The sequence below is a fragment of the Dermacentor variabilis genome, chromosome 3 (assembly GCF_050947875.1).
Source record: "Dermacentor variabilis isolate Ectoservices chromosome 3, ASM5094787v1, whole genome shotgun sequence".
Classification (NCBI taxonomy): Eukaryota; Metazoa; Arthropoda; class Arachnida; order Ixodida; family Ixodidae; genus Dermacentor; species Dermacentor variabilis.
This window is the reverse complement of record NC_134570.1, coordinates 40,373,438-40,387,372: the sequence shown is the minus strand read 5'-3', so window position 1 is coordinate 40,387,372 and position 13,935 is coordinate 40,373,438. Positions and strand designations below refer to the sequence as shown.

Below are 13,935 nucleotides of genomic sequence, written 5' to 3'. Positions count from 1 at the left end.
AAGAACAGTTGTCGCAGAAAATCGAGCGTCGCAACCACACGCGGTAACATGAGCCACCAAATGTGCGCCCTTATCCTCTTTTTTTCTTTAGTTTTTGCGCATGTTCCCTTAAACGGTCATTCACACAACGCTCAGTTTGACCAATGTAGAGCAGCCCACAAGGGTGCAAGGGTATTGCATAAACAACCCCTCTGGAGCACTCAACAAAGGGCTTCTCATGCCCCGTGCGGCAGCCCCGCCTGCTCTTACAGCAAACTCGAGAACACAGCTTCGAAAGCTTGTTGGGCGCAGAGAAAACCAGAGGAATACCATGACGGTTAGCAACCTTTTTAAGGTTGTGTGACACCTTGTGTACATAGGGAATAACCTCTGGTCTTACCTTCTGTCGTTCGACTTCTGCGCTCGCCCTTCGTGCTCCAAGCTTTACTTTTTGCAGAAGAGACTCTACTATAGCATTGACGACCGTCAAAGGGAAACCAGCTGCCAAAAGGCGTCAAACTTGGTTCGTAAAACTAGACCGCATTTGGTGTGGGCACGATTTCCGCAAAGCCGATTCCAAGCAAAGACTACCAACTGCTCGCTTCACCACTTTAGAGTGTGCGGAATCGTACGGCAGCAATTGCTTCATGGCTCGCGGTTGATAGGACCAGCAGACGTGGCCAACTTCAAAAGACAATTTTAAATCTAAGAACTGCAGGCCTGTGTCGTCAGGAAGTTCATGGGTAAAAACAAGCCCTTGGCCTTGGTTGTTAAAAGCTTCTAAAATAAAAGCAGGGGATGTAAAGTCACACTTATTGTTTAAAAGCACTAAAAAATCATCAACATACCTAAAAACTCTTAAAACCTGCCCCCCATTAAAAACCTGCTCTAAAGACCTATCAACAAAAGACAAAAAAATGTCGCACAAAATAGGAGCAACACAAGACCCAATACACACTCCCCGGCGTTGCAGATATGGCTGCTCGTTGTAAAGAATAAAAGTCACACTTAAATAAAACTCGAGCAATGTTAAAAAGCTGTCCACGCTCGAAGAAATAGCCGGAGCGCAACGGACCTCTCAACTGTAGTGGCTGTCCACGACCGAAGCCGGCAGGAAGATATGGGACGACCTGGCAATAGGACGCTCGAGCGAGGCGGAGATGAAGCTCCCCGTCACCGAAGAGGTTCGACGCTAGACAGGAATCGACCCCATACCCTAGAACATGAATCCCGAGTTCAACAAGGGAACAAGAGCGGCGAGGGCCAAGGCTCTCATCGACCTGCACGCCAACGACGATCACGCGCGGCACGTGGACGCGGCTGAATACCAACGGAACGCCTTCGCAACGGTAGTCATAGAGACGTAACCGGCGCCACGAGGATGGCAGCGAGCGTGAGAAGCGCCGCAGTTGAACAAGCGGAGGAGGTAGCCATCGCCCTGGCCATCGCCGACGCAGACTGCCACACGGTGTTGAGTGACTCGAGGCACGCGGTGCAAAACTTCGTCAAAGGCCAAAAATTCGCCAACGGCCGACGCGTACTGCGAGCGGCCACACTGCAAGGCAGAAAAGCAAGACAAATGGTTCCCGGCACCCGCGGGCGACGCGTCAGAACGCAATGAGACGGCACACGCGAGCGCTAACCAACCGCGCCGCGGCGATAGACCGTCCGACGTGGTTCGGAGCCAAGGATTGCATGGCGGACTACAACGACATCACGAAGGCCTACCGCCTGGCTCGCAGGACTGTCCCACCCCCGCACCCGAGGCTGAGTCGAGCGGAGACGGTACTACTGAGACAGCTCCACACCGGATCGCTACCGAGCCCGGCACTGATGCATCGCGTGTACCCCAAAACAAACCCGACAGATAAGTGCAGAGTCTACCGGAGGGAGACGGCAGATTACACGCACATCTTGTGGGACTGCATTAAAAATCGAGTTGAAGCAAGATCAAGAACGATCCCACCGCGGCTCGAGGCATCTGCGAAGAGCTACGACCAAGAACAACAGCTCTGGGCCGTCCAGCAGGTCCTCGGAGCGCTCGAAACGCAGGGACCTAGCGAGCCGGCAACGGCGAGCGGAGACCTGCGCCGAGTAACGGCAACCTCGTAGATGACGTAGGCCCTCGTCGGGGCGCGCGAGCGGCCAACTGCAGGCAAAAATAAAGTTTGTTCCAATCCAATCCAACGGGAAAGCCGTATAATTGCTAATTACTGTCGCAATTATATTAAAATATACCAAATGATAAAAATAAATATCTATAAATACAGCCTGCAACGAGCGCACCGCTAGTTTCCGAATTATGCGACCGCACATTTTGAATGTGATGATTGTGGCGTCTCAACATCAGCGCACGAGCGCGTCACAGGCGACCTTGCACTCTCAGTTCTCGTTAGTACAGTTTCTGTAGCTCGTGTATATAGCAAACCTGCAATTTCGTGCGCGCTGTGACGCGCTCGCGAGCGCTTGGCACACCTCGAGTGTAGAGGCTTCCAAATTCGGCGAAGTCTGCCTATATTGCTATAAAGTAATGCGCGACCGATGGTGGGATCGAACCTGTCCCTTCTAGCACAGCAGCCAAATGCTCTAACTATTCGCACACGATCGCAGGCATACTTCCCTCGTGCCAAAGTCACGCGTTGAAGAGCCTGGGGTGTGCGTCACGGGCCAGTTTTTCGCATTTTTCCATCGTGACAGCTTGTTATTTGAAACGCTGTTAGGCTGCTCTGCCTAGGAAGTTGGCCCACGTTTTTCGTCCGACGAATACCTACAAAGTGGGCAAATCAATGAACGCAAAAACAAAAACGTAATGGTTCGACATTGGTTGCCGGTAGCGATTGGCTAACTTTTATGTTAATTTATTTTGTATCAGCTATAGACAGTACAGTCTGTTTTGTTTGGAAAACTCGGAATGCATTGCATCGCGATGCGGTGAGCGCTGGAGTCGGGCGGCGGCAGCAGCTCGCGCAGGCGCAAACGCTTGCGGGGCGGAGTCGTGATCAGCGTGCGTCGTCTGTTGTCGACGCTGTTGATGTTGACGCCCGGAGATAGGGGCGGCCACTCTAGGAGAGTGACGGCGCGCTCTTCGAGCAATTCTTGCAAAACATGAGCAGTGCCCCTGCACATTTGACCGATGAACTTACCTTCCAGGCGCATCAGTGGGCGTCGCACAACGCTTAGTAAAGAATACCGGCGCATTTCAAGTAGTAACGATGAGGTCGGCCCACTGTCCCATACAGTAGCACGTTTCCCGACAATGCGGCCAGCGCGCGGCGCCGCAGCAGACGACGCCGTTCAAGACCCCGCCCCTGCAGCACCTGGGCCTGCGCGATCTGCTACGCTGCTGCCGCCGCCTGACTCAAGCGCTCGCCCCATCGCGATGCAATGCGCTCCGAGTTTTTCCCTAAGTGTGAAACGGACTGTACATGTTCTTTTCAAGCGTAAATTAGATAAAGGGCTTATGCAACATGTATAACTTCATTGCGCCACCTCAATTTTTTGCAGTTATTACGATATAAAAAGTATATTGCAAAATAATTTACGTATATAACCTGAGAAACTATCTACGTTATATGGAATAGTATGTCGTGGCACCTACCGGATCTATCGGCTCCAAGGACAATGCCACCGTCCAGGGCATTAGCAAAAATATTTATTCAATGAATTGAGAGTTTGCAAGCCGAAAATGGCCCGTTACATAGGTGGAGTCAGTCTGGGACATGATCAAAAGCTTTTATTCAATAAATTAAGAGTTTGCAGGAGAAACTATCTACGTTATGTAATATAGTATCTCGTGGCACCTACCGTAACTATCGGCTAAATGCATAGTGCGATGTCGATAATGCGAATGAGAAACTATTATTCAGTAAATTATTCAAAAATGGGCATTTGCATAGGTGGAGTCCTTAGTCTGGGACTCCACTGGACGAAGCTGCTACCCGCGCCCTTTGAGACTCCAGCGCCGAGCAATTAAGTAGGGCTGCCTCCCATGCCTCTCTAGTGGGGGAATGGTTGGGGGAAACGGACGGATTCATCTGACATGCCCACACCATGTGAAAGTTATCGGAGACTTCCCCACAGTGAGGGCATCCCCCATCAACTTTCGGGTCAAAATGTTTCGCTATTGCAGGACACAACAGGGTTCTTGTCTGCAGGCGCCGCAGGGTTCGTTCATCGGCCTTTCTCAGGCCCTTAGCAGGGACCGGGAAAAGCCGATGACGTTCGTAATAGTCTGCCAGAACTTCCCTGAACCGCAGAAGCGGTTGTCTAATCTCTAAGTCGGAAGAGTCTGGTTGAGGTGCCCGGTGGGCAAGCGCTCGGGCGGCCGAGTCCGCAGCCTCGTTACCTCTAACGCCCTGGTGGCAGGAGCACAAATAATGTGTTTGGGTGAGGGGTCCGATTCCCTCACGGCTCGCTTTAAAATACGGTAGGCTAATGGCGATACCTCGCCCGCCAAGTAGTGCTCACAGGCTCTGCGCGAATCTGTGATGATTACCTTCGAATTCGGGTCCGAGGCGGCAAGTGCTATAGCAACCTCCTCCGCCTGCGCGGAGTTGAAAGCGAGGTAGGAAAGCTCGTCAACTCGTTGGTCCTGGTGAACTACGGCAGCCGGGGAGAATCCAGTGGGCGACGGCCCTACCACATCAACGTAGTATACACCCTGCTTTAATCCATATTGGTGTTCGAGGGCCCGAGTGCGCGCCTTTCGTCTGCCTTCATGTGTCTGCGTGTCCATGTGGCGCGGGAGTCGAGGAACCCAGAGCTCGTGACGCCAGAGCTCCGGGAGCCTGCATATCTCCTCTGGAATGCACTCGTCTTGTATGTGCAAGCGGTCTAGCAGGTGGCGCCCGGACACCGCCTGCGAGAGTCGCGTGCATTGGTTCACAAGGTGGGCCTGCTTCAACTCCTGGTAGGAGTTAAGCACACCTAGAGCCATCAACGTAGCGTTGCAGGTAGCCACCGGGAGGTCCAAAGCTCGCTTTGTAACCTTTCTTATGATGGCGTCGATCCGTTCATCGTGTTTCTTTGTAGTGCGAAGGTAGGTTACGGAGTATAGGATCCTGCTGGTTACGAAGGCATGGGCGAGCCGAAGCGCGTCCCTGCCCCGCAACCCGCCGCGTTTGTTGGAAACGCGGTGGATCATACGTCCGACCTGTTCGCCTACGCGTTTGAGTTTGTCGATAGTGGATTCCGCGCTGAGTCTGTGATGGACGAACAGACCGAGGATCCGGAATTCCTCGACCTCTCTAATAGGATCTCCCATCAGAGAGAGATGAAAACTCGTGTTGTCTTTCGGATTGGTTCAAATGTGTAGAAGTTCCGATTTCGCCGGAGCGCATTGGAAACCACAGTGGATTGCATAGCTATCGACGATGGAGGTGGCCTGCTGGAGGCGGTCCTCCATTTCCCCAACGCTCCCTTCAGTAGTCCAAATTGTTATGTCATCCGCGTAAATTGCGTGATGGATGCCTTCCACCCGGGCCAATTCTTGTGGAAGGTGCATCATGGCAATATTGAAAAGGGGTGGCGACAAGACCGCTCCCCGTGTTCCATTGGTGTATGGGCCATATTCCCCATCTTCGATCTTAAGGAGGTCCTGACGCTTCGAGAGGAAATCTCTGACGTAGACGAATGTCTTGTGCCCGCAATCTGTGGTGCTCAGGTTTGCCAGGATGCTGCCGTGACGAACGTTGTCAAAGGACCCCCTAAGCTTGAGGGCAAGGATGGCTTTGTCGTTGTGGCGCATGGCCGTGGGTGGTATTATGTCGCGATGTAGAAGGAGGAGGACGTCCTGTGCATACATATGCGGGCGGAAACCAAACATACTGTGTGCAAAGGGGCCCTTAGCCTCCATGTACGGAGGAGAGGCGATCCTGATCCATCTCCTCTATAAGTTTGCCCGCACACGAAGTCAGTGAGATGGACCTTAGGTTGTAGGTATTTACGGTCTTACCTGGCTTAGGAACGAAAGTGACTAAGGAGGTCTTCCAATCGGGAGGGAGTGGACGCCCGTCCCAGAACTGATTAATGTACTTTAGCAAGTGAAGGCCGGCCGAGTCCGGAAGATTCGCCAATAGTTTCACTGTTATGCGATCGCGGCCGGTGCCGCACCTCTGCGCATCCTAGCTAAAGCCGCCCTAAGGTCGGGGTATCTAAAAGAGGCATCAAGGTCTGGATTAGGCTTGGCCGCGTACTCGTACTCGGTGCCAATCGGGTCCTCTATGCAACAGAGACACGTGTCACACAGCGTGTCCGCGAGTTGAGCTGTCGTGCCTTGGTACCCGTGCAAAGCCCGCAGAAGTTGTCGTTGCGTCTCCCCTCTCGTCTGAGTGGGGTCAATGAGGCTGCGAAAGTGACGCCACGTCCCTCTCGAGCTCATCTGACGTGCTACCGAATTGCAATTTTCCATCCAATTTGAGTCCGTGAGCTGGGCAGCGTACACTGCGGCTTGCTCTGTGAGCTCGATAATGCGAGCCTTAAGCTTCCGATTCAGCTTTTGCTTCTTCCACCATTTGGTAAGGCTTTTTTTTTAATGCGAGGGTAAGTGCCTCAGGGCATACAGGGGTATGGGATGGTGGTGAATAAGGATGATTAAATGAATGAAAATAGATTTTCTGACCTAATGAAGTCCAAGGGGGATCAATAATGCGGTCCCTGCGTCCAAGCAGTGTAATCGCTCGGATTATGTGGCGAGAGTCCCGCTGCTGCGAGGTGCCGTAGCCTCGTCGGTTTCAGCGCAGGGCAAACCCACAGCAGGTGGTGGATGTCGGCTTCAGCATTTCGCGAATTGCAGAGTGGACGCTCAGGACGAGGATATAACGGGTGAAAGTGCGGCCACTTCCTAGTCACGGCAGGAGTGAGTGCAACCCCGACCCGGATCCACCGACGCGCAACCTCCTCTGCACGGGTAAGACCGCGGGGGAGGTTTACCGCACACGGAGGTATGAGAGCACGTGTGCGGCGCCGGAGGTGCTCCTTTCTTGTTAAAAGGAGGGTGGCATCATCTAGGTGAAAGAGTTGAGGCAGTGACGATGGAGAGGTCGCTAGACGGGTCACAGAATCCGCACGGCTTTGGAAGCTTAGAAGGTCGCGTGGGATCCACTCGACAGATATTGGCTGCGGGATGCGTGTCGCCAGAAGATGGATCTGTTGGCATATGTCAGGGCTGCGACTGACGCGTCGCAGAAGCCGCGTCGCCTGGAGGGCATGAGTACGGAAGACGATGCGGGCCGTTGGGACCATGGGAAAGGCGGCCACAGAACACAACGCTTCTCGGACAGCAAGGAGCTCAGCACAAAAGGAGGAAGGAGGTTCTTGGATTTGAAACCGGGTCGTCTTATTAAGGGCAGGTGCGCATGGCAATTAATTGCAGTGGTTGTTTCAGAGTCCTGAATAGTTGCATCCACGTAAAGGACGATGGAGCCAAGTGGCAGGTGGGCATCTTGAGCTATAATTCCGTCACGAAGTGACGCCGCCGCGTGAGTTGATGTCGGGCGATGTATATCAGTTGGCTAGTTATCACTCAGCTGTACAAAACTCCAGGGAGGAGGAACTGGCGATGGTGATGGTAGAAGCGAGTTCGAGAAAGCGTAAGCCCTGAGAGCACACGATGCGTGTGAAAGGCTGGCCTTAAGCCTGCTAGCATCACGTCGCTGCTGCACCAGTTCATCTAGTGTGTTCTGCTGTGCATTTTCTTGGAGAGCCACGATCAGGGTGATGCGGGGAAGGCAAGTGATGACCCTCATTGCCTCGCGATTAACCGCCTCAAGGCGATCCTATTGTGCCCTCGTCAAATGCTGGAATTGGGCTTGATAAACAAGGCTTGGTTGCACTACCGCCTTCACCAATTGTCGCGCAACATATGAGCTGGCGCCGCCCGTTTTAGGAGCAATGCGCCTAATCAGACCCAACGTCTGAATTGCTTGCTTTTTAGCACTGGAGAGCCACGCAATTCCGGTTCCCGACTCGTGTACCATCAGACCCAGAATTTTTATAGTTGAACATTGTTGAAGAGCGGTTCCGTATAGATGAAGACGAATGGGTGTTGCAGAGAGTTTACGCCGGCCCCAGCGATTGGCGACTGACATGTAAGCAGATTTGCTAACGGAAAGCCTAAGGCCGACCGAAGAAGCGCAAGTCGCCGTGATATCTAAAGCTGATTGAAGGGCAGCGGCTTGAGTCTGCAAGTCGGGATGAGTGCTCCATACCGTGATGTCATCAGCGTACAACAAGAACTTTATGTCGGGTACATCGTGTAAGCGCCATGCAAGCGGGATGAAAGCAATATTGAATAATGTGGGTGACAATACAGATCCATGGGGTATGCCACGAAGAGGGACAAATGAGCCGACGGCGTCACCACTGAGGCGAATTGCAATATGTCGGTCTTCGAGGAAGGATTTGACAAAATTCCGTACTCTAGGGGGAAAATGCAGCATGTCAATTGAAGCCAAGATAGCAGCATGACTGATGTTATCATACGCATTTTCGACATCCATAGCGAGGACAGTACGGACAATGTGGCTACGAGCTGATGATAAAACCGAGGATGCCAAAACATCCAGCCCATCTTCAGCACCTATGGATGGACGGAAGCCAACTTGAGCAGGGTGGTAGAAACCGTGGTGCTCTAGCCACCACGACAGTCGTGTGGCTAGCATTTTCTCAGCAAGCTTGCACAACGTTGACGTTAGGGAAATTGGTCGGAAGTTGCCAAGGTCAGTCGGCGGCCTGCTTGGTTTCGGAATCGGGATCACAATAGCTGACTCCCAGCCTGGAGGGACAACGCCATCTAGCCATACCTTGTTAATGGTGTCGAGGAGTTGAGGCAGCACAGCGGAACTCAGATTCTTGTAGGCCTCACAAGTAATAGAGTCTGGACCGGGTGCTGTCTTGCGACTGGTACCATCTATCGCTGCAAGCAACTCAGGCATGGTGAAAGAGCTTGCAATCCCCTCAGAGTCTGCTGTAGATGGTAACCTGTCGATATGTGTTGGAATGCCTGCCAAGGAAGCACCATTGGCTGTTTGAGGCAACACGTCGTACTGCGGGAAAAACTTCCGGACTGCTTCTCTGGCGAAATCATCCGGCGACAAGCCAGCAGCGAAGCAGGCTGTGGCTGCCGCGTCTGGACGACGGCAACCATGTTCCAGGGCACGGAACATTCGCCAGAGAGAAGCATTCGATGTCTTGGATGAAAACCGCTCACACCACGTATGCCAGTGCCTCCGCGAGAGGTCGCGTTCATATCTGCGGGCCTTAGCAGTAAGGAAATTCAATCCTGTACGTGATTGTGCAGAAGTGGGGTCTCGGGATGCTGCCAGCTCAGCTTGTCCGCGAGCAGCCCACAAGTTGAGCAGGTCGATATCCGGTGCCGGTCGATCGACGTCTACCCAGCTGATGGTTGTACCTTCATTAAGCGCGCTTTGTATGCGGTCAACAAGTAGTGGTGATGAGTCACAGAGGTATCTTGGAGAACGGAGCGAAAGGCGTCCCAGTTGACCACAGAACACTTGCGGCGCAATCGGCGGGCCTGCGACGGATGAAGGCCGATGATGATAGGGTGGTGGTCCCTACCCCAGCAGTCGGGCTCCAGGTGCCAAGTGCGAGTGCCGGGACCCGACCACCGCGAAAGATCCGGTGCGTATGTTGTACGTCGAGCTTGAGGCACAGCCTGCGTAGTTGAATCCGGATGGTTCAGTAGCACAAACAACGCATCCGCGAAGGCGTCCCGCACACGCCTACCTCGAGGGCTAGAAGTAGGGTACCTCCAATCGGGGTGAGGGGCGTTGAAATCACCACCAACTAAAATAGGGCACGCTGGGTATTGGCGACAGACATTCACTAACCAGCCCAGATTAATTCTTGAAAAAGAGCCACCGGCTGGTCTTACATAGTATGACACTACCACAACAGTTGCCTTGGGTAGCTACATAGCTACGCCACTACCTCCTGATATGAGTTACACCAGTTTTCAAGAGAAAGGCAGACCTGAGAATAGCGCGTATCAACATACACTGCCGCCTTTCCTGGATGGACAGCTGTGTGCACGCGACGTTCACTCATCGAAGGAGACACGTATCCACTGAAGCCCGGAATGGCAGGCAAGGCGTTGGTCTCCTGTAGTAACAGGGCCCACACCTGCAGCTTGTTCATACGTAGACGGGATTTAAGCTCCTCCACTTTCGTGGAGAGCTCTCTACAGTTCCACTGAAGCACGCCATAAACACCTGTGCCCGCCATTTTGATTACGAGTCCAGGCGTTGTAAAATCACAGATGTCAGGTTGGATAACTGGCTGACCATGAACCGCAAAAGGGATGTTGTAGATTTATCCGGCAATGGAGCTGAAGACCTGGTAGACTCTGCGACTGATACAGCAGGGCGTGACAGAGACAATGATGCAGCAGAATCGATAGTTGTAGTGGTGTGAGATTCCACTGCACGTCGCCGACGCACAAGTAGTTCACGGTGCTGTCGGAGCTTGGATACCTCCGCTAAAAGGCGGGCAATTTGATTGTCAACTGCTGCCATATCATGACGCGGATGTTCCGGCCCGCTCTGCTTCTGTGTAACCAGCGGGCGACGGCGGTCTTTGCGAAATTTGTCACTGTAAGTCTGTTGGGAATGGGGTGCAGGCGGGTCGGGCTCGGAAAGCTCTGGCCGGTCGTCGTCATCCCACTGTAGCGCCGCAAACCTGTTAGATGTCTGCACTGGTTGTGTTGCAGCATGCTGAGGCCATTTCTTATGAATCCCGCGACGAACCTTCTGAGTGGCCTTTTGCTTTGTTGGACAAGTTGGAGAAGTGATCTCGTGGTCGTCGGTCTTGCAGAGTCCACATCGGTAAGACACTTTACAGCTTCATCTGGCGCTGTAAATGGACAGAATCGGCGCATGTGGCCCGGTCGGAAACAGTTGTAACAATAGACGACACTGGGTTTATATGGCCGAGGTCGTAGAATGCAGCCATAGTAGTACAGGCGGGCTGGGGGAGTTGGTGGGCCCTGCAAGGTGACGATGCAAGAGCACCCCTTTCCCATGTAACACGCTTGAATGACACGGTGAGTAGGACAGTAGAGCTCACGCTGGAGAGCAGTCTGGTCCTCGCCAACGTCAACGTTGTAAACGACACAGCACTGTACATCCGACCCCTCTACCAGGTACACCTGGACCGGCAGGGTGACTTCGCCTGTTATCGAGAGACGTTGAAGCGTTTGCAAACGCTCGACAGCAGCTAATGTCGGGAGCCACACAGAGATGGTATTTGACTTCTTCCTGGCCGTGAAGCCGCGGAAGCCTGTGGTGCCAAGACAAGCGTCTAGGTTCGCCTGAATAATCATCTTAGTATTCTCCGTGAGGCTTGTAGGGGCCAGAGCTTTAATGGTTGCTTTATAGCAAACCGAGCTCGGTGTCGACACAACTGGGTGGTCAGTCGTTAGACAGGAACGCTTGCCTTGGGAGCCACTGTTGGCCGAACACGAATCTGGTGCAGATTGCTCCGAAGGACGCTTCTGAGAACCACGGGGGGCCGACGGCGCAGATGTTAGCGCAAAAGACAAGTCCATAGGGGTACTCGTTTCGTCATGCACAACAACTGGAGCCCCATTCCCGATCGGTGTATGGGAAGCCATAGCCGGGCTCCGCCCTGAGGGCAGATCACTCACGGTCTGATGTGCATTTCGGGAAGGCGATGGGTGGGCTGTAGCCGAAGGACTTGGAGCAGGAACCAGGAGCTGGGATCCAGGCTCAGGTGTCAATTGTGCGGCCGGTCATGCCGTCGTGATGAGCGGCGCCGGCGAATCTACCACCGCCAGCGCGTCACCGGAGGTACTAGGCCTAGTCCCGGTGTACAATTCAGCCGCAGGGCCGATGGAGTGACATTCGCTGAATGTCAAAAAACCAGACTGCGCATGAGCGTCCAGAGCGTCCTCAGATGTCTTGGGGTCCAATCTCTTGACGTATGGAACGTATTTACGCGGAAGGCGAGATTTTTTACAGGAGCGCTGAAGCCACCTTAGCAGGGAAACTTCGTCATCCCACAGGTGCATTAGGTGATTTTCCACTGCGGGGATGTCTTCGGAAGTCTGAACTGTCGTAACGTATTGTTGCTGTATTGTGTTCAATTGCTTTGCCCACTCAGCGTAACCCCTGGAAAAGAGTACGGGAGGTACCTCCTGCATTCTGAACTTATGCCAATCGGTCAATTTGGCCTTGCCCCACTTTTTACGAGCCGCCCTCGCCAGAAGAGTGATCCGGAGAAGGCAGTGATCGCTACCAAGACAGTCCCCCAGGTTCTCCCAGGCGGCATCTTTAGCGTTCTTAGCGAGAGATAGGTCAGGGCATGTGTCACGTGTTACCGAATTGCGCACGCGTTTGGGCCATGCCGGATCCGTGAGCAGCGTGAGAGGAAGTGCGGAGGTTAACTCCGCCAGCTTGCGTCCTCTGGCCTTCACAAAGCGGTATCCCCAATGAAGGCTGGGAGCGTTGAAGTCCCCAACAATCACGAGAGGATCCTTGTCAGCCGATTTCAGCGCGCGGTAGAAGATTTCGTTGAAACTTACGCGCTGCTTGTGTGGGGTGCAGTAAATATTAAGAATATGTATTGACGGGTAATGGCGCTTATTTGGCAGGACCTTGACCATGGTGTATTCCTGATCAATCTCCAAGTCGAGGTCGACCGGGATGGCGGTGTACGCCTTGTTCACCAGGATGCACGTTGTAGGACATCCCTGAAACGTGCAATACCCAGTGAATTTCGCTTCCGCGCCGGGTTCCTGTAGAGCCAGGACCGCCGGCACGGAACCGAGGGACTGCAGGTAAAGCTGGAGGTGCGACCGTTTCTTCCAGCTCCGAAAACCCCTGTAGTTCACCTGTATGATCTGGAATTTCTCTTCTACGGCTTTATTATGGGCTTTCCTCTGGGGTCGGCTAGCCATAGTGAATGTTGTTTTTTAATTTTGAGGGGCATGCCCTATCCCCGAAGGCGATGGCGCCTGAGAAAGAGGCACCACGACCTCCGGGGAGGCGGCAGCCGGACTGTGTTCCAGGGAGCCTATGGTCTTACGAGTGACCACCTTTCGCCGACGCGAATCCGGTCGCTGGCAACGAGAGCGAGAGCGGCTGTTCCTAAATTGGGCGCTAGCCCGTTCCTGTACTGTGGACAGGACAGAGTCAATCACGGCTGGAGTTTTGCTCTGCACAATGTGCGGGAGCTGCTGTTCCCAGAGTTCCCGGAAGGATGCCCTGATGTCCGCTAAAATTTTACCTGGCATGTCCACAATTGTGCATTCTAAATTTTCCAAAAGGTGCTCCATAATGGGCATGCGCTCGACTGTTGTGCTGCCCGAGCACTGCGAGACGCTAGATAGTCCTGAAGTGACCAAGGCCCTGTCATCTTGTTCTGCCACCTCAGCTTGCTGCATGGGCACCGAAGGCCCGTCCTGTGCCCGAGGCTCCGTAAGCTTGGTCAATTTTGCCTCTAGCTCTTCTATTTTGTTAGCAGCGGCAGACAGCCATCGGCTGCAACTCGGGTATGCAACAAGCACAGACGCGAGGAAGATTTCTGCTACGGCGCCGGGGCTGCGATGTTCTGTGAGTAGCAGAAAACGCGTCATGAGACTGTCGCCCGCGCCCGCTGCCCGGCTAATGTCATTACGGTTTGGTCTATGAAATCGTTGACGCTAGATACTGGAAAGTTCACTGGAACGGAAACTGAGCGGTAAGACGCACATTAAAGAAAGGCATGGCATATGGTCATGTTTGTGTTATGAATTAATGCTCTGGATTACGAAGAAATTGGCAGTGGTTTAGCTCAGCTACGTCAGGATGTACGTAGCGTAAATGTATGGTTATGTTTGGTTAATTTTCCAGTCGTTTGCGCCGACTGGCAGCGGCTCGACTCTCGTTAACTTCCATGTCGAGCGCGCTGCATCAAGCGTCTCTCCCGCGCATCTATACG

The 13,935-nt window shown here is 53.3% G+C and overlaps 1 protein-coding gene and 1 pseudogene across 1 annotated transcript in view; one reads left to right on the top strand and one right to left on the bottom strand.

Moving 5' to 3' along the window:
- Positions 1-3,884: 3,884 nt before the first annotated feature.
- On the bottom strand, positions 3,885-5,725 carry LOC142574484 (uncharacterized; annotated as a pseudogene).
- Positions 5,726-12,357: 6,632 nt separating this feature from the next.
- LOC142574483 (dorsal-ventral patterning protein Sog-like) overlaps positions 12,358-13,935 on the top strand; it is a 37,482-nt gene continuing 35,904 nt past the window's right edge. Inside the window, exons 1-2 of the mRNA XM_075683547.1 lie at positions 12,358-12,368; positions 13,283-13,410. Of these exons, the coding sequence (XP_075539662.1) occupies positions 12,358-12,368; positions 13,283-13,410 (139 nt within the window). The remainder of the gene's footprint in view (positions 12,369-13,282; positions 13,411-13,935) is intronic.